This window comes from Monomorium pharaonis, chromosome 10, assembly GCF_013373865.1.
Source record: "Monomorium pharaonis isolate MP-MQ-018 chromosome 10, ASM1337386v2, whole genome shotgun sequence".
Taxonomy (NCBI): domain Eukaryota; kingdom Metazoa; phylum Arthropoda; class Insecta; order Hymenoptera; family Formicidae; genus Monomorium; species Monomorium pharaonis.
Window position 1 is genome coordinate 17140791 of NC_050476.1, and position 20468 is coordinate 17161258.

At 33.1% G+C, this 20468-nt stretch overlaps 2 protein-coding genes across 3 annotated transcripts; both read right to left on the minus strand.

The window, feature by feature from the left end:
* Nucleotides 1–357: 357 nt before the first annotated feature.
* Nucleotides 358–12299, minus strand: LOC118647604. 2 transcript variants are annotated; one of them, XM_036292804.1, is made up of 6 exons: nucleotides 12161–12299; nucleotides 10486–10616; nucleotides 8305–8404; nucleotides 1306–1361; nucleotides 788–899; nucleotides 358–668 (listed from the first exon to the last, which is right to left on the minus strand). In XM_036292804.1, exons 2-6 carry the CDS (start codon nucleotides 10519–10521, stop codon nucleotides 532–534), a joined length of 441 nt encoding a protein of 146 aa, XP_036148697.1. In that variant the 5' UTR covers nucleotides 10522–10616; nucleotides 12161–12299; the 3' UTR covers nucleotides 358–531. The 2 variants fall into 2 exon arrangements, with proteins under 2 accessions (XP_036148697.1, XP_036148698.1); XM_036292805.1 differs by lacking the exon at nucleotides 12161–12299 and having other exon boundaries at nucleotides 10486–10627.
* On the minus strand, nucleotides 12161–20343 carry LOC105831700 (vicilin-like seed storage protein At2g18540). The gene is made up of 2 exons (XM_036292590.1): nucleotides 17764–20343; nucleotides 12161–17728 (listed from the first exon to the last, which is right to left on the minus strand). The coding sequence occupies exons 1-2, from the start codon at nucleotides 18015–18017 to the stop codon at nucleotides 17194–17196; spliced, it is 789 nt and encodes a 262-aa protein (XP_036148483.1). The 5' UTR covers nucleotides 18018–20343; the 3' UTR covers nucleotides 12161–17193.
* Nucleotides 20344–20468: the final 125 nt, after the last annotated feature.

Consider the following 20468-nt stretch of genomic DNA (forward strand, 5'->3'; position numbering starts at 1 on the left):
TTGCCCCGAAATAGAAAATCTGATTTTTTTATAAAGGATGTTTCACTCTCTAAAAGTGCGTATGGGCACTTATAAAAAAATAAGTGTCTCTTATTTTTGTCTATATAGAAAACAACATATTAGAAGCTCATTAAGATCGGAGGGGGACAGTTCCGAGCCTTTCCCTGTGAGATATGTTACTCTCTGATCAATTTTATAATAGTGTTGATGAGATAAATAAAATACTGTGTGATGTAGAATTATATTGTGTGTATGTGATGTATTTATCAGTTAGATTGTGTATCAGTTAAATGTTGCTGCGATTGTCAATTAATATAAAAATTAGAATTTTATGAAAATAATCTGTAAAAAAGTAGATAACGTTGTGCACTATATTTTATTGTTAACATATTAATTTTAAGTGCTAATTGTAAACATAATATAGAACTATAACAAAATCGAATTATTTCACTTTTTAAATTGGCATAAAATAAATTATCAACTGCATTGATACTTTCGACAAATCTTTATGTAACAAAATTTTCTTTTATATTATTTACTATCTAGTTTTGGTCTTATTATGTATACCGTTAAGAATAATAAATTGAATGAGAAATTGGTGTCAGATGTCCTTATACAGTTCAGTTTAGCTTGGGTTTTCTCGCTGTCGGATTTTAAACTTTGATTTTCTATAATTTATAATTAAGCGAAACAAAAAATTATTTCAGATTTGATTGAAAAATGTATACAATTTTTTTGTATATTTAATAGTAAATAAATATTTATTTAAAAAATATACGTCGATTACCTTCCTCAAAGCATTTAGCGGCTATCTTATCGCAAGAACCGTCAATGTTTTTTACAACAGTTTCACAAAATTCAAGAACCTTTTCATCCATCAGTGCACCATTTTCGTCAATCTACAAATAATAATCATATAACGTTGTTCTGTTATTAAACAGTTAGATTTTAAAACTGAAAATTTTAATTGTTGTTTAACTTTAAGTTACTAAATTTATATAAGTATTTATTCAAATTTTTATATATTTCTGAAGTTTTTCTCTCATTTAAATACACTTAAATTTATTGTTTTATCTCCCTTTCTTCCTATTTAATTTACAAATTACGCTTTTTAAATTAATTTTAAATTAAATTTTCTTTTTTAGGTTAATTATAAGAAAATATATATTATAGAATTATATTATAATAAATTGTTATAATAGAAATAAGTAAAATTTTACTAATTAAAAAGTTTAATAGTTCCATTTACATATGTGTTTGTGTGTTTCTATTTTTATATAATTTTTATTTTATATAAGTACTCACCATGCCCAAATTTTTAAATAAACAAGGAAGAATATCAGAACGTTTTTTAACCTCTTCTGTAACATAAAACAGGGTTACAAATTTATAAATATAATTTTAAATGCGTATGACTTTTTATAATTAAATTCATAAATAAAACGTATTTAAATTTCGGTATTATTTGCTCATTAAGAATTCATTTTTTAACGTAGTTTTTTGTCCATTATTCTATATGCTTACATTAGTAATTAAATTTTTAGAAAAATGCAGTTATTCTAGAAACGTATCGATTAAAGTATTCGGGACGACTCGAAAACTCGAAATTATAATGCGAGACTTCTTTCGACTTAATAATAATTTAGCTAATAATGTAGCTTTTCATTTTAAATTTCTGTTATAAATTTTTTAATAGATTTCTTAATTAGAGTTGGAAAGGAATACTGGAGGCCTGTTTTGCCGATTAATCGCATAACTTTTGTTAAAAGAATTCGTTTATCGACATGTAAAATGGACCGCTGATAGTGGAATGTCTTTAGACAGAAAACATCAAAAACCGCGGAATAATTCAATGCAGCATAAATTTAAATAAAATCTTTTAGATTATTTAATTGATATTAGAATCAAAATTAAAGAATGTGCGCTTTTTAAAAATTGTTGAAAAATTTTGAAAAAAGTGTTTTTATACTTTTATGTAAATATTTCAATATCTTGAGAAATTATTAAAATTTAGCGTTGAAAATATGTATTTTTATGTTTTTGGGATCGCTAAGAACAAATTTGATATTATTTCTTTTAAATTCGAAATTGCGGACGCCAAATGTGCGGTTGCAAGTGTAAAAATCATGTTTTCTTACCAATTAAATCATAAAATCTTTTTTGTAATTATACAACCCAGGTAGCAAGCTCACGTCATTTTGCCGTCCCAAAATGGTCATTTACTAACTATTCACGAAATGACGCCCTTATGACATTAAAATGACGGTCGAATGTTACAAATTCCTGACGTCATAAAATGTACCGTATTTTGACGTCATGGAATGACGTGAACAATATATTGTCAAAAAGATCTGTAAAAGATATCCTATTTCTGAAAATGATAACATAAAGATACTTCTAAAAGATAACATATAATGTCAGAATGTTAACCCATGCGTCGTTTTTTGAGAACAGAAAGATATCATGCAACTAATATCTAAAAGATTTCTTAAATCGGATATCTTTCAACTGCAACTAAAGATAAAAAATAAAATAAAAATTTAATTTTTTTAAAATTATTTTTATCAACAGTACATACTAAATTTGGGACAAATTTTTATTAATTAATTAAATTTAAATTATATTATTTTATTTTATTCTTACTTCCTGCTGGTAGGTTTTGAACCCGGGACCTTACGATTACGAACCTTGTACTCTATCTGCTACGCCAGTTTGAATCATTGATATGGGTACTTGTTATTGTCTACATATACCTATATGTTGTAAACTGACGCAATTATATTATTTTTTATAAAAGCAATTAAATTTTGCAAAACATATTAAAAATAAATAGCATTAACTTATTTACTTATTAATTTCATTGTTAAATTTAACTTTTTCCATAACTTTAATAATTTAATGGAAATTGCGATCTATTTAGCACTGATACTTTGAAGCGTTCAAATGGTTAATTTGAATCATCAATCAAATTTGATCATTTTGACATTTCCAAGATATCTAAATGTTTTCTTAAAAAAGTTCTCTTAAAGTTGAATATAATATGTTTATATAATATGCTTATGCCTTACGCCTTAAATCTTATTGTATAGACACCGCTTTAGACCGTGTCTAAAATACGTCTTAGTGACGTTTTTATGTCCCGATTTTGGATGCGTGCTGTCTGGGAAAATAATCGTCAGATCAAGACTGAAATATGACTTCGAAATGACGTCATCATGACGTCAATTTTAGGTCATGTAAAAAAATTGTCATTTTGACGACATATGACCAGATATGACCATTTTGTGACGTCAAAATGACGTGGGCTTGCTACCTGGGAAGGTAATTATAGTTTAAATAAATATAACAACATACTGTATAATTCTTTATACACGTTTATAAATATTTATAAACATTTATAGGATTGGAAAAATGACTATTGGAACTTTCACTTTAGATAAAAAAAATATTTAGGCGTAAACAAATTTTTTTAAACAAATTATAAAAATCAACTTTTTAAGAAAAATTAATAGCGCCATTTAATTGTACGACAAAATTTAGATTGAAATAATGTATTATATTGACAAAAATGTTATAAACAATTTATCTGTCTGTACTCGTTATTGACCATGACTAGACCAGCACGGGAAAAGTAACTATCGGAAGTTTTACTTTGGGTCAAAAGAACATTTTAAACCTAAAAGAATTTTTAAAATTAGTTTAAACAAATTTTGTTTTAAAAAAATCAAAAATTTTTTTACGCTTAAAATGTTTTTTTGATAAAATAAAGCTTCCCATAGTTATTTTTCCCGCGCTAGTCTATCCATGAGCAATAACGTATACAAAGACAGATAAATTGTTTATAACATTACCACAGCAAATTAAAAAACATTGATAATTATTCAGTTTAGGGGAGGCAGCTCCGATGACCTTCATCTTGACATATGTTATCAAGGTCACCCTCCTGAGTGACCTTCGAAAGATTTTAGCCGTCGCTCGTGATTTGTTAAAAAGTTATTAACAAAAAAAGTTTTATAAATACGACACATAATTATTCAGTATAAAAGTACATCACATGGTTTTGCGACTTTCCACGCATAGCGAGGTCTATCTTTCCCTGCTTACAGAATGAAACGACGTCCACGCCTGTACTTTACCACAAGGGTTTGCGACTTTTAGATTTAAAATTATGGCCAAATAACGAATTAAAAATGTTTGGGTTAGGTTAGGTTAGGAAAAAATACGGGGAGGGATGCACGGCTCCGCCCTCCCCCGCCCACACGTTCTTTGCACCACACTTTGCGTATGGATTCGCAAACATGCAAATCACACGCATTCTATATATTGTTAAATGATATAAAATACATACATATATTTTAAAAATTAAGTACAAGAGTATGTACATACATACTCAAAATATTGAACGTCTACTGCAAAGTGTGGTGCAGAGAAAATGTGGGCGGGGGAGGGGCAAAACCGTGCTGCACCCCCTGCCCGTATTTTCTCCTAACCTAATCTAACCTAACCTAACCTAACCCAAATATATTTAATTCGTTATTTGGCCACAATTTTAAACCTAAAGTCGCAAACCCTGGTGGTAAAGTACAGGCGTGGACGTCGTTTCGCTTTGTAAGTAGGGGGGAGGGATAGACCTCGCTACGCGTGTAAAGTTGCAAAACCATGTGATGTATTTCTATACTGAAAAATTATGTGTCGTATTTATGAAATTTTTTTTGTTAATAACTTTTTAACGAATCACGAGCGACGGCTAAAATCTTTCGAAGATTATTCAGGAGAGTGACCTTGATAACATACATCAAGATCAAGGTCATCGGAGATGCCTCCCCTAAACTGAATAGTTACCAAAACATTTTTGTTAATGTAATATATCATTTCCATATAATTTTTGCTACGCAATTAAATGGCGCTATTAATTTTTTTAAAAGTCGATTTTTGTAATTTGTTTAAAAAAATTTTGTTATAAACAGAATGGCGAAATGGCAAGATGTCTAAAAAATTCTAGGTTTTTTAATTATGGTTTTAAAAATAAACTTTATGAACAAATGTTTATAAAATTTTTTTTATGTGAATTTTTACATAAATGTTCCTGCTCTTTTGATTAGTGGCATTAATTAAAAACATGTTTAATTAAAAAGTTATTTGCCAAAAACCTCAATTTTGCATTTATTTTGTTAACCCTTAAAGCTTGGGGGTCGTCTGGTACCCCAAGCATTTTTTGAAAAAGTATACTACGCCTCTGTAGGCGAAATAAATGCCTATGACGCCACGTAGTATTAGTTGGACATACCTTCTTTACAGTGGAGCGGTTGGTGAGTGTCGGTTAAGCTTCGACTTTCATGAAAGCTACACGGAAATTAGATTGGGGGCTCAGTAGATCCCGTATGCACTAAACGTTGACTTTAATAAAAAAAATTTTTTTTCTGTGTTTTTACTAATAAAAATTTAATAATAAAAATTTTTTTATATTAATAATTATTTGTGTATTAATAATTGTTCAAGACTATAACAGTTACGTTAGCATTTTAACATTCCCTTTTATTTGCTCTGTTTTATCCGCGAGTAGTGAGAGCTCCTGACAGCCATCGAGCGCCTTCTAGTTCATTTCTTCGATGCACCAGGTCGCGCGGCGCTGTCACTAGCTCCTCACGCGCGCGATTTTCGTTTGCTCGCAAAGCCGGTAACTATGCATCTTGGTAACTATGCAAATAAACAAGCCCAAAAAAGGGCACGTCCAAATCCATGCCCAAATAAGTCTCGAAATCGGTTCCCTACCGCCCCTTTTCTCGCCTCCGATCGTAATTGTTTTACGATGCATAATTCTTCAGTCTCTCGCAGCCCGGCACCTAAATCAGATCATCCAGCAGATCTCTCCCGTCTTCCGCCGATCCTAGCTGCGGGGATTCACTTTCGCTTTTCCCTATCATTCGCGCCGTGATAGTGCGATTGAGTTATTAATTCATCCGCTCCTGCCAAGCATTTCTTAATTTTCATAACCGCGTGAATGTTGTGAGTGTATTACGTCCGTGCGCAGGTGACCGTATCTTTCCCGCGACCGTCTTCTGCCTCGCGTACAAGATCTCCGTCGGATTGCGCGCAAGATTTCCGGATTCGCGAGGGCCTCGATCTCGTGGCTCTGCAAGATTTCCGCGTCGATTAGGCAGCGCAATATCAGGACGTATCAAGATATCCGACACATTGTAAAGATACGGTTCGCCCCTCGCTTCGAATGTTCGGTTTTGAATAAATAATTCAGTGTGAGTGACACCAACGCCTCCTCTTTATTCCTATCACCTCCCGTGAACCTCCCGCATTCCTGACCACTCACTTCGCGTCTCTATCGGGACGGATCCCGGCATTTCCCTACGTGCGATCGCGTTTACCCTACGCACGCGCGAACAATAATTATGTTTTTAAATAAATATTACTATTTTCTTTTACTATTGTGTTTGAACTGCATCCATTTTTTACTAAATTCATACATTACGAAATAAATATATTTTTTGAACAGAATAAAAAAACTGACGATAGATTCTTAAAATACAACTCTGTTTCTTTCCATTGATCATCATTTTAATTACTTTATCTTTTTTTTTAAATAAATACGGACGTTTAAATAAAAAGCAAATTTTTACAAAAAATTTTTGTTCCTTCTTCATTCTTTTCAAAAAATCTCTTTTCTTTTAATATCTTCGAATTTTCAGCCAGGACCATCATAATTTTCAGATTTTTTCCTTTCGATTAAAAAAAAAAGTTAAAATTGATTAAATACATTTGGAGATTATAAGTTAATGAAATTTTGAGGTTAGCGTAACCCCTGTGTGTAGGAATCGGGGGAAAATTAGGTATGTAGGCAGAGGGTTAATCCAGATTCTTAAAGTTCGTTTTTTTCTGAGCAAAAAACATGTTGATACGATGTTTTTTGTTGATTGCACATGAGTCTAAAATTTGCACTGCATTTTAGGGTATTTTAGCGAACAAATTTAGTATTTTTTGAATATCATGAATTTTGAGTATCAATATGATATTGCACATTGATTTTATTCGTGTTTAACTCAATCATACCGCCGTCATCAGAGTGACCCGACGTGCACCACGTGTGGAGATTGACGGTCGGATTTTGCACATCATGTGGCCCTGAAAAGAGCCGATTTTTTAAATAAAATTTGAATTTTTATTTTTTATGTATGAGTATGTGTATATTTATGTATTATCTGAGTAGACTGCTAAAATGGTAAACATGCTGTTGACTTCAATAAATTTGGCGCGTCAGCTATCCGTTATATTTAGATCAGTAAGTTCAAACTTCCACCGATGAATTTCAGAGTCACATGATGTGCAAAATCCGACCGTCAATCTCCACGTGGTGCACATCGGATCACTCTGATGACGGCGGTATAATTGAGTTAAATATAAATAAAATCAATGTGCAATATCATATTGATACTCAAAATTCATGATATTCAAAAAATACCGTATTTATTCGCTAAAATGCCCTAAAATGCAGTGCAAATTCAAACTTATGTGCAATCAACAAAAAACATCGTATCGACATTTTTTTTAAATTGCTTAGAAAAGAATAAACTTTAAGAATCTGGTTTAATATTAGCAAGATTTTAACGAGAAACTTGTGAAAAATGATAACAAACTTTTACTTTTTTCAATAAAAAAAAAAACATGTTTGGTTTTCATGCGATACAAAAGGTTTACACTTAACAAATTAAACTTTCGCCTAGGGATTCTCAAAGTAGTCTTTGCTCTTTAATTAAAAAAAGGTACATGTAATTTGTATGATTTTTCGCAAAGTTGCATCACTTTGAAGATTGCCTAAAAATTCGGTCAAAATGTTTGTCCCGTTTTTTTGCGCTAGTGTATTATTATAGAAAAACAGTTAAAGAATTATTGATTCGTTGTCTGCCGATTAAATAAATTATTGATTATTTTATATATATCTTTAAATACTTATAAAAATAAATTTATTTATTGTAATTTGATAAAACATTGACATGTAGTATGCAATGTAAAACAATTTTTTCTGCTTTATATTATACTACATGCTTTATATTATACTACATGCAGTAATTTTAATATTAAATTTTTTTTAATGAAATAAATTTGATGATTTAATTTTTTTAATTAAAAAATGCTAAGAATAAAAATATAGTTATTATACTAAATAACTGATTCAATTAATATAACTCGATTCAGAGAAATATAATTTATTATTCTTTTTTAATTTTCTTGATTAAATAAAACTATTTCTTGTAATTTAATATTTAATGTTTTATCTTAATATTTGGTACTCACCTACATCAATTTTATCCTCTGGCAAATTTTCCGGGTTTACACATTTTTTTAAGACTGAAGTAACAGTTTTAAGTTTAATATCAGCTGCATAAACGACCGTCTGCGCAAACAAATTGAGGAAACTTATTATATTCATATAAAAAGTATAGATACTTTAATTTAAATAATATGTAATTTGTTGTGCGTAATATCTTGTCTATGACAAGTAACACAGGCACACACAAAAAAAGGTAATTGGTCCGGCGGACTAGACTATTCGATCCTTATGTATTTTGACCCGCTGAATCCGAATCTAAGATCAGAATTGCAAAGTTAGCTCGTATTTTCTAACCTCAAAAAATTTTTTTTAAATGTTGGTCCGGCGGACCAGACTAATCAATCCTTATGTATTTTGACCCGCTGAATTGAAATCCAAGGTCAGAATTGTTGAATTGGCTTATTTTTTCCTAACCTCAAAAAAAATGTTTGTTTAACTTAAATAATAAACAAATGGATCGAGTTATTTCTAGTTTTGGCAATAACCCGACACTGTATGTAAGTTTAAAATCAAAGTTTAAAAAACGTTACATGTGGAACGTTGTGCACGAACTTTATAATAACGGTTTACATAAGTTTATCAAACGTTTCACAAACGTTGCAAATGAAACGTTGCGATTGAACTTTTTAGTGAAGTTTTATATATGTTTTATAAACATTTCGCAAACGTTACAAATAAAACGTTACATATAAAGAATAAATGCGTGAGGACATTTTTGGTTGTGACGATATTACATAAACGTCTCTGGAACGATATGGAAAAGGTCACACAGTTTAAACGTAACGTGTTATTGCAATGTTGCTGAAACAAAATTTTGTTTATTTGTGACCCACACTGCTTTTACAAGGTGTTTTTTTGAAGTTAGCAAAAAATGAGCCAATTCAGCAATTCTGATCTTGAATTTGGATTCACCGTCCAGATAGCCAGTATGATATAATGAAAATATTAACATCTTGCTACGCATTTATGTCGTCCCTTGTGCTGTTGTTTGCTAACATTCCCAGTGAACACAGTAATATAGTAGCAGTGTAACAGCAGTGTAACCGAATATAACAGGTTACGTTACTCTGAAATTACACGTAACTTACAGAATGTTATAATGTTGTCTGATTTCTGAGTCAACTACGACGCATCGTTCCGTAATAACATTGATACGAACGTGTTATGTTACGATTATACAATTTTTGTTGAATAACTGTAACACCAAAACGATGTATAACAGCTATATCACTTGCGTATAATAAATATTACGTAACAGGTTATTTCCATGTCATATAGCATCTACATATCACAAGAATAACAATGTTAAATTACATGTAACTTCCATGTTACATTGCCGCTATAAAATGTGTTCACTGGGTTCGATGTCGGAAATAAAATTCTTTGCACGTTTCAAACATTATGCTAGCATTACTTAAGATTAGTGTCGAATGCTAGTAAATAACAACACAAGGGACGACGTAAATGCGCAGCAAGATGCTAATATCTTTATTAGCAACATGAGAACAATTTGTGCTCATCCATACATTTGTGGCTATCTGGGCGGCTCAAAATACATAAAAATAGACTAGTCTGGTCCGCTGGACCAACAATAAAAAGAAATTTTTTTGAGGTTAGGAAAAAATAAATCAATTCAGCAATTCTGACCTTGGATTTGGATTTAGCAGATCAAAATACATAAGGATTGACTAGTCTGGTCCGCCGGACCAACATTAAACAAAAATTTTTTTGAGGTTAGGAAATACGAGCTAACTTTGCAATTCTGACCTTAGATTCGGATTCAGCGGATCAAAATACATAAGGATTGATTAGTCTAGTCCGCCGGACCAACCACTTTTTTGTGTGTGCCTGTAATTAATAAAATACTGATTATAGTTATGTAAAGAATACGGTTAAAATATAAAATGTTTTACGTACTACATATGCGTTTATATTTAATAATAATAATAATAATAAGGTACATAATACAATATACATAAATGTATTAATAAATATAAACGCATTTTATATTTTAACCGTATTCTTCACATAACTATATATCAGTATAAATATATTTGTGGTAAGTATATTTAGACAATTTCAATTTAATATATTTGTAATCAATGTACTTAAAAGATTATAGTATGTTTTCGCTTTGTACTTACGATTAGCGAACATATAATAAGCACGAAAGCCTTCATTCTGCTTTTCTTTATATATTCTAATTGTAAGAATGTAAAGAATTATATTCTTCCTTTACAGAATGTATCGAGAATAACTGAGCAATATATTTATTCTGGAAAAAGACTAATAATATTTAACGATGTTTAATCGTCAATTTTTGTTTATTATATTATTGTTATTGGTGGCATGTATTATTTTCTAAATTTCTTACAGTGAAATATCACTCCAAATGAGTTGATTTTCACATCAAGCGATAATGAAAATACTGCAACTTCTCGATAATGAAAATCTACTTTTAACAAAAGTGATCGTTTTAACTCTGAACATGGAGTAAAATGTTTTGGCTCTGACTACCGAACGTTACACTTGTCTTTAACGCTTTGTCGAATACTCTGTGTGTTTGTTGCTCGCTTTAATATTGTGTTTAAGACTTATTGATTATCTATTCTGTTCTTTCAATATGAAAACTGATTTGCGGAAAAATTTTATTATTTTTCATTTTATTATTCATTTAATTGTATTATTTATTGGTTCACATTTTTATTTGTTATGACACATTTTGATATGATATGCATTGTTTTATGGTTGTTCAATAGACATCATTTTTTAACTGTTTAATTATATTGTCGTTTGCGTTATTCATATTTTAGTTCATATATATTGATAATGTATTATGACTGAAGAGAACTAAGTAAGTATAGTTGAAAGGTTTTGAAATTTAACATTTTTTAATATAGCTGTCTTTTAGTCGCATTTATAATATAATGTTTATTTAATAAATTATATTGTATTAGGAAAATTTGTGGCTCGATATATTGACTTGTTTATTGTATTATTTTTGCTTAGCATTAACGACCTCTTTATATTTGTTTGTTTTGGAATAAAACGTGTTACTCATTTCAAAGTGAATATTTACTCGACGAGAAAATGAAGTTTTCATTATTTCATCGAGTAAATTTTTCTCTTTTATGTTATGAGTGAATTTTTCTCTTTTATGTTACGAGTGCAGATTCAGAAGATTTACTTATATCATAGGGCCTTAGCAGAATAGATTATAATTTTAAGACAATGTTTTATGGTTTAAGTTTTTGTCTTTAAGTAACACACAATAACTGTCTTGACACACACGAAACACGTTAACGTCGCGAGATAACAAACCGACTTCTGCCGTAGTTTCGGTCTTTATTGCAAAAGCGCGAACGTGTTTCACACTCGTTTGCATTTTATGTGTTTTTCACTCTTCATGAAAACATTCCATTCTATATTATGTAGAGTGAAAATATTTACTACATAGAGTGAAAATATACTCTACATAATAAAGTACACATGTTTCACTTCATTTTGCAGAGTTAAAAATTTATTCTATAACAAAAAGTGAGAGAATTAACTCCAAATAAATAAAAAGTCACTCTAACTTGAGCGCTTGGATCAGTCACTCAATTTTTTGAATGAATTATCACTCTAACAAATTTAGAGAGTATTATAAAAAATAAAAACTGTATACGTTATTTTTCTTATAATTGTTAAACTAAAAGTTAGACAAATACAGATAAGCGACCCCCTAATTCTAACAACAGTTTTGGATTCAGGGAGCATACATAATATCTACTACCTTTTAATTGATTTCACGTATAGGCTTTAATTGTACATATTTACCAGTTTATTTTTTAAAAATTGTGAATAACAAACAATACTTCTTTTTGCACAATTATTAATATATTACAGTTAAATGTTTGTTAAAAATAAAATACGTATTCACAAACCAGCAAGAGGTCAATATAAAACGCAGCTTGCTCTTACAAAAACTGAAGCACAGTAAAGCATTGTGTATATATATATACATACATACATACACACACACACACACATATATATATATATATATACACGTGACTCAACATTCGAGTTATCGGCTTTGAGCCGGAAACCTTCGTGACTGAGCAGTTTTTTACAGCCAATATGTTAACTTAGCCGTCGAAATATGTTAAAAACAAAACATTAAAAAACATGTTTTAAATAAAAGTTATAGAATTTGAAAAGGGTCATCACTTAAGCTGTTTCGGCTGTTTTCACTGTTAGTCCAGTTTCATTTTTTTCGATATAAATATCTCTTTTATTCGTACCCTAGTAAAAAAATTTTGTTTTTAGTAATTTTTTATTAAATCTCGATTTTACTAGTGAACAATTCTATAGCTGATCTTGCCATTATTGTTCAAAATGTGTCTCAAAATAAAAAGCCGATATTCTTTTGAGTAGGGATCTGGACCAATATAAAATTATGGTTTGGTTTCAGTTACGGTTTACTAAAATATTTGAAAACTGTACGGATTCAATTTCGGTGTAATGGTTTCAATCTTTTTACAAATAAAGGAAACCAAAAACCTTTTAAATTACCATTTTTTTTGTTTTGGTTCGGTATCTTCAGTTTAATATTACTTAGTAAATAATATTTAATAATAATATTTTATAATAACTACGTGTGTAGAGGAAACGAAGGTTGAGTTGAATTGTCCCCATAAAGCTATTGCACCACAAAATCGGAAAAAAAAGAACGAGAACCAATTGTTACTGATTCCGATTTGTTCCCGGGTCCCTATTTTTGAGCCATTATGACATTTTATAATTAACATAAATTTTTCCTTATTTACTAAATATATTTTTAAAAATGAGTGTTTCATTTTTAAATCAGATATTTTTATAACTGTTACGTTTGGTTGTAAATTTGCCATAATAGTGGCGAGTGCGTGTTTGCTTGCCGAATTTTCAGCAACAGCGAACGCGGGCACGCTGCCTTTGGAACCGCTGCGTTGCGAGTTGCGAATCCGGTTTTCAGGCTACAATCACCCTGTGTCCTCGCAGATGTAGCCAAAATTGTTTAATTAACTAAATAACTAATAATTCAATAAACGGTAAAGAGGAGGCTCATCTCTCTCGCGTAAAAACACGAAAGAGACGAGCCTCCTTTGACTGCAACCCACGTGACGACACGCTTTTCAAAAATCATTCCTAATAATAATAATACAATAAATAAATTAATCAATTAATTAACAACAACTGCTAATTAACACAAAAAGAGTGGAGGGTTGACGTTGCTAATGCTGTCAGCGGTTGCGTGCGGTAACATTGAATAAGAAAGATCAATCGCTAACCTCTCCAAGATTAGTTAAATCAGCGTTAAATAAATTGACGATCACTGCTTAGTACACACGTTAGATTCGTCTTGCGAGTAAGATCTATAGAGAAAAACCGGCAATTGATATGAGGGATTTTTAAAAGCGCATACTGCGTGATCGCTTCTGTAAAATACAAATAAGCATTTAAAATACAATTGTTATGTCCAACCTTGTAGGATTTAATTCTTTTATTTAGAGAGAAGGATATTTCGGGAAGAATGGTTAAGGCAGGGAAGGACGTAACGAGACTTACCATTCCCGAAGGCACGCAAGAGAGAGGGTAGGTGCCTCAGGTCGAACGTACTGTTTGTGACTCGAAAATGTAGGTCAACGTGCCAATAGGGCCCGCTATAACCCGTTTCAAATCGTACGTCCGTCGGTCCAAGTTTCGAGTCAACGAATTGATTCGCTTTAACTCGGGATCGGACCTGGTGCTATCCTTGTTCGGAATGAGGGGAGGTTGTTAAATAAACAATGGCATTAGTTAAAAATTAACAATATTTATTCTAGTTTTAAAATTACAAATAGAGCTGAAGTCGAAGTCATTATAGTTTATACAATTTATATATCTTTGACATGTGGTCGGTTCGATTAATACTGGATAAATATAAATATATACATGTGTTGGTTTTTATTTTTTTGTTAAAATTTGATTATGAAATACAAAATTCATAAATGTGATTCGGAGTGAGATAAGAAAGATGGTCTTTGTCATGTTTTAAAAAATATTCTATTTCTTATTTATTACTTTTTATTGTGTGAGCTCCTCTAGAATAACGGTGGATGGGGGGAAGAAGTTATAGAAAAAGTATAGAAAAAGAAGTATAGAAAAAATCTGTGGGAACGGCAAAAGGATCATAATAATGGGGAGTGAAGACGGGGATTGGATCTGAGGGAGAGAGCAGAAAGGATATCTAATAGGATTTCCGGATCTATTGCGTCCGGGTTAATTGCGAAATCGCGGTAATGTTGTAGTGAGGGGTCTATTTTTAATAGAAATTGTTCTAGAAGTTCTATTAACGTCTGAGTACTGTCATAGTGATAAAAACGCGGCCGGGGTGAGATTCGTTCTAATTCGTTTATTATTTCTATTGATGGTGCAGGAGAAGGTGGAGATGGAATATTTTTGGGTTCTGGGGAAATAATCGGAGAATAAATAGGAGAGGGCGGAGGAGACGGGATATTTTGAGGATCACACAAGGGTTCCTCAAGGTTATGGGATGGTGACTGGATATCCTGAGGATTACTCGAGGGTTCCTCAGGGTTGTGGTGTGACGATGGGATATCCTGAGGATCGCATGAGGGTTCCTCAGGGTTGTGGTATGATGACAGGAATTCTAGAGGATCACACAGGGGTTCTTCAAGATGATAAGATGATGATGGAGTTCTCAAGGAATCGAGATACTCGGAGTAGGCAGCGTCGAGTGTTTCGCGAGCCCGCCTGATTTTTTCGGCTCTCTTGCGCCGGGACCGTCTTACGTTCTAACGATTTTTCTTGTGGAAAAACTGATTTTCCACTGCAATATATATGTATATTCTAATAATCTAATTGTGTTCAAAGAAAGGAAACTACCCGAAAATAAAAGTTGAGACTTACTACTTGTTGAGACGGTTCTGGCTGAGGGTGAAATTCCTGGCTTCAGGAATTAGCGGACGGTTTTCTGCTGGCTAAGTCAGACTCAAGGCTGGTGGGACTGGAGAGTGGTAAGCCCAAGTGCACTCACTTCACCTTCCGTTTGGTAATGTTCGGAATTAAATGGTTAACACTTAATGTTTGGCACTGGATGTTCAGCGAGACTCGATGCAAAAATACAGCACGAACTCCGACCCGTAAATATAACTTGATGAATTTTCTGACTTGTAGCGCACACTGGTTTCCCGATATAAGGTAAAAGCAGAAGAGCTGCTCGCGGTCTTTGGCATCGCGATTATATAGGAAGTTTTCCGAAAGGAAGGGTTGGGGTGTAGGCGGTTTCATTTTTGGATTGGTAGGCCCTTCCAAAGCCACCAAATTTGGAGCTTGTCTATTGGAAAATTCATTTAGGTTACTCCTTGCTTAGATGACCAATCGCTGGCTCATCTTTCCTGGTCTCCGTCCGAATTACTTTTGAGTATAGAGGTGGGAGGTTTACAATTTTCATTTTCTTATCTAAGAGACAGATGACACACAAAAAAAGGAATTTATTGTTATATTTGTCTGTAAACTATTTGTAGAAAGTTGCGCCTTCGGTTGTTATTTCAACCCAAACCGCGTTTTTGCTTGAGTAATAAATTTTATAGTTCCGGAAATTCTTTGTCTAATATATTTCAAATATTTTCCTTTTCAAGTTTCGATATTTTCCCTTTTTTTTCTGTCTTTACTTAGGTACTGATCTAAGGCATTGTTGAACACGGTCCGGTAATAAAAATAGTTGTTACGATATTTCTTATTTTAAATTCAACATTCCTTTAGCCTTTAGAAAGAATTGAATCATATCTGACAGTCGTTTTTAGAAATTATTTATGGATGAAAATTAGAGTCCTCGTTTGATGGCTGTACTTTTGATTTATTTATTTGTTCTTTAAGAATAAAATTTTAAATTACCGCTATCTCTCACAAACTTGTGACAAAAGAGCGATCCTATGCAAACATTCTTACTATTATCAACCGTCAGAATACAATTTCTCTTATTTATCTATTTTTCTTAGAAGGGTCAGCGATAGGGAAAAACGTTAAGTCCGCTGGACGTAACACTATATAAAACTTGTAAAATCATGTGCATAGATCATTTAATTGTAAAAATCAATGACTTATTGCTCGACTTTCCTAGTCCTTCAACCCCAATCGTTACCGATCTTAGAATATAACTTACATACCGCGATTTTGGGACGACAAATTTTTAGTTCTCGATTTACATAGTCAACTTCTTGTGGGTCTCATCGCGTTTATTATTTGATAAATTAGAACTTAGAGTATTTTTACAAAATACTCGTAGAATAGACAAAGTAAATTAAGGACTGAAATTTTCAAACTTACTATGAATTCTTTTTTGTTCGTATTATTTAGAATCTAGTTGCAATTACATTTCTGGTGATTTTCGGGCGTGCAAATAAAGTCAAATTTGTAAAGTCCGAGTTTCGACCTACCCAAGTAGAAAAATGATCATTTTTTTATTTCTTCTTATTTTTTTATTAATAATTCAAGTTAGTGTCAAGTTCAATTTATCTTTTCTTTCTCTTCTATCCATTCTCTTCTATTCTTTTTTCCTAATTCCTTTTCCCCCCTTCCCCTTTTGTCCTTCATCTTATTCTGAATCTCCTACCCCCTTGTTCTTTCTCTTCCCCTTTTCCAAACTCTTCACTCATTCACTCTCTTCTTCCCTCCATCCTCCTTTCTCCCCTGCCCACCTCTATCTCCTCCCGTCCACAATATTCTATTCGTCACAACCACTCTTCTTCTTCTTGTTCTTTTACTCTTGCTGCTTCTACCATTCTCCACCTCAACCTTTTTTCTTCTAGGCTAAGATCTTCGTCCACTCAAACTCCCCATATACTCCCGACCTCCCTCCTTTTCCAGAAGATCTCTTTTTTGTCCTCTACTTCTTTCAGCTCTGTTATTACTACATACTTTCCTGCCTTCTTCCTCCTTTCCTCCACTCCCCTTAATCTAACCTTCTTGCCTACTACTCTCTCTATCACTCGCTCCACGTAGCACTTTCTCTTTGTCTCATCCTCCCCTTCAACCTCTCTCCAGATTAACCTCCTCTCCCTCCTCTTCTTTTTCTCCTTTCGTCTCTTCTCCCTGTCTACTGCTTCCTTCCTCTTCTCCGCTCTCTCCTCCACCTTTCTCCTGGTTCTCTCCTCTGCTTCCTTCTTCTTTCTGTTTTTCTTTCTCCGCTCTTTCTGCCACTTGCCCTCTTTTTCTTTTTCAACCAAACTCCACCATTCTTCCATCTTCTTGCTTCCTTTCTCCTCGTATTGCCCTTCATCATTCTTTTTCCCCTCTTCATTTTCCACTTGCTCCTCCATCTTTCTTCTCTCTTTCATCACCTTCTCCATCTTCTCTTCCGTGCTCTCTGCTCTTATCTTTTTCTCTCTCTCATCTGCCCTTCCGTTCCGCTCCTCGCTTGTCCCCTCTCTTTCCAACCTCCGTGCTTATTGGGCTCGCTGGCTCTCTCCCTCTCTTCCCCTCTATCTTGCACCTCTCTGTAGTCTCTATCTTTTTCTTGTGTCCTTTTCCATTCTTTTTCCTTTCTTCTTCTTTTCTTCTCTTCCTCCGCCTCCGCTTTTGCTCTTTTTTCTTTCCACAGCTCCTCCATCCGACTCATCTTTCCATTCTCCTCCTCTCCTTCTCCTTCCATCTGCCTCCTGCCTCCGACATAACCTTACCTCCTTCTTCCTTTTCTCTTCTTCCACGTCTCATCTCCTCCATATCTTTACCAACTCCTCCACTCTTCTTTTTATCTCCCTTATCTCCTTCATTATCTCCTCCATTTTTCGTATTTCTTTCCTCATAAACTATTTTTCACTCTCTCACTTTCACGCGTTTTGAAAACGTAAGCGTTCCTAAAATCCACTACCACCGTTCCTACTTTTTACTACCATCTACCTGCCCCTGTCGCCCAATCTCCGTCCTCCTGTTTCCCGATTCATCAATCTTCTTCATGCACCGTGCTCACCACCAATCATTGCCTCTCGCCTTATAAATCAATGAATCGAAATCTCGCTTGTCCTGTCCTCTTCTGTCTCCTGTCGCGCTATCTGCTAACTTCTCCGCTCACTCTTTCCACCTCTAGCGCCTTTCTCCATCTCACGCTCTTCCTCTCTGCTCCTCTTCCGTCTTCGATCGCTCATGCGCGCTGTCTCCACCTCCAAAAACTGCTTTTTCATCCGCTGACCACTTACTCCGAACTTTTGATATTTCCCCTGTCTCTCCATCCTCCTCTCCTTGCCTCCCTTCTATGTCCGAACGTCCATTTCTTTAACCTCCACCATTCAATTGTCGCCTCCTCCATCACCGCTTTCACAATTTAATATCACGAATTACGGAGGCTGCGTTCCGATATTCACTGTCAGTACTGAAAATCTATAGTTTATGTCACATATACCGTAGATTTTCAGTACTGACAGTAAATATCGAAACGCAACCCGAGAGCTCTCCTGCCCGTCCATCACCGTCCGATATTCCTCTTCAAAATCTCTTCTGACATTACATTACATCTATTTTATTAGTTTATTTTTATTAAAGCCTATAATTAATATTTATGTTATATACTACTTATAAACTGATGTTCATAGCTAGAGTCTGTATTTAAAATCTTTTTTTTTTTAGTTTATTTTCATATACTACAATAATTATTTCATTGGTTACGGTCTTAAACATACAATCTGATTAAGAACACTGGTAATAGAATATAAAATATATTTTATTTTAGTTAATGCTTTTTATGATGTGTTTAAATAATATTTCCCGTTGTTTGGTCGATGGGGCGCAGACTAAATCTCGGAGATGTTAGCAGGTCTCAGTACAGAATGAATGGGAAAATTAGGGCACTGGCAGTCCATATTTATCTAGTCAAAGCGAATACCGCAAGTGTGTGACAGCGCAAGTCAAGATAAAACCGCCTTGTGATACGCGCGTATAGGGTCGGTAGGAAGTTATTTACAAGTTGTTGCGCGCTTGCCGATATTCGGCGGTAGGCCGGGCAAAATAGCTATTCATGGCTATTTTTAATTAATAATTCGTAAACTATTGCGACAATTGCAAAATGGTACAGGACTTTTCTACTCAGTTTGGTTTGTTCTACCTATATGCAAGCGCTATGCCGATAATTTGCAGACTCCCTGGTGTATATGTTATATGTATATGTATGTATATATAATTAATTTTAATTTATTTATATGTATTGTGACGTGACGTATTTGAAATTAATTACAATTGTGAGATTAGAATTACAAAATAAAAAATGACGAATTCACGACTAGTTTGTATTAAATTAAAGTTTTTTTCGTTCGACAATAGCGGCACGAGTTATATCATTCTGTGACGTCATGACGAATGCTAGCGACTTCATTTGCTTATCAACATGTAAATAGTTCAACACAGAGTAAATTTTGTCGGTCAAAAATTCACATTAACAACAAACATTGAACGTCGCTTAGCTATGACGGAGCGATTTTTTACGCTAGTACCATTCGTTTGACAACAGCGATAAAATTAAAGATGTTCAATTTTATGGTAGCGATTAATAGACGTCGTGACCTTAACATTGTAGACGTTAGCGAATAAAAATCAGCGTTTTTATCATTCGCTAACAAATTAAGACGTTTATTAAAAAATGAACAAAAGTCGCTCTGTGTAAATTCCCGTTAATTTGACCGTGGTAAACTAGTTTGAATCTAGCGCTTGACCAGTTTTTTCAGCTTATTTTTCTTATTGTAAGAGAAATCTTCCACGGCTTATGAGAAGATTGGTACGCTCAAGGTACCTAGCGCTCAGTTGTACATTCTTTAAAAAAAAATAAAAAAAAGAGAGAGAGAGAGAGAGAGAGAGAGAGAGAGAGAGAGAGAAACGGTCGTCCCGACACCTGGGCAGCACCAGAGCCGCGACGGGGCGAAGTTAGCCGTCGCTCGCGAGCACGGTTACAACAGTTTAGTTTTTTCAAAATTATTTTATGTTATTAAGCTGTTATTGGAAAGCTGAATTCTTAATTTTTCAAATTCTGTATTTAATTACATATTTATAACAATTTATTTAATTATAATAATTAATAATTTTGTCAAAAAAGTGCGTTCGGATAACACGGCGCAAA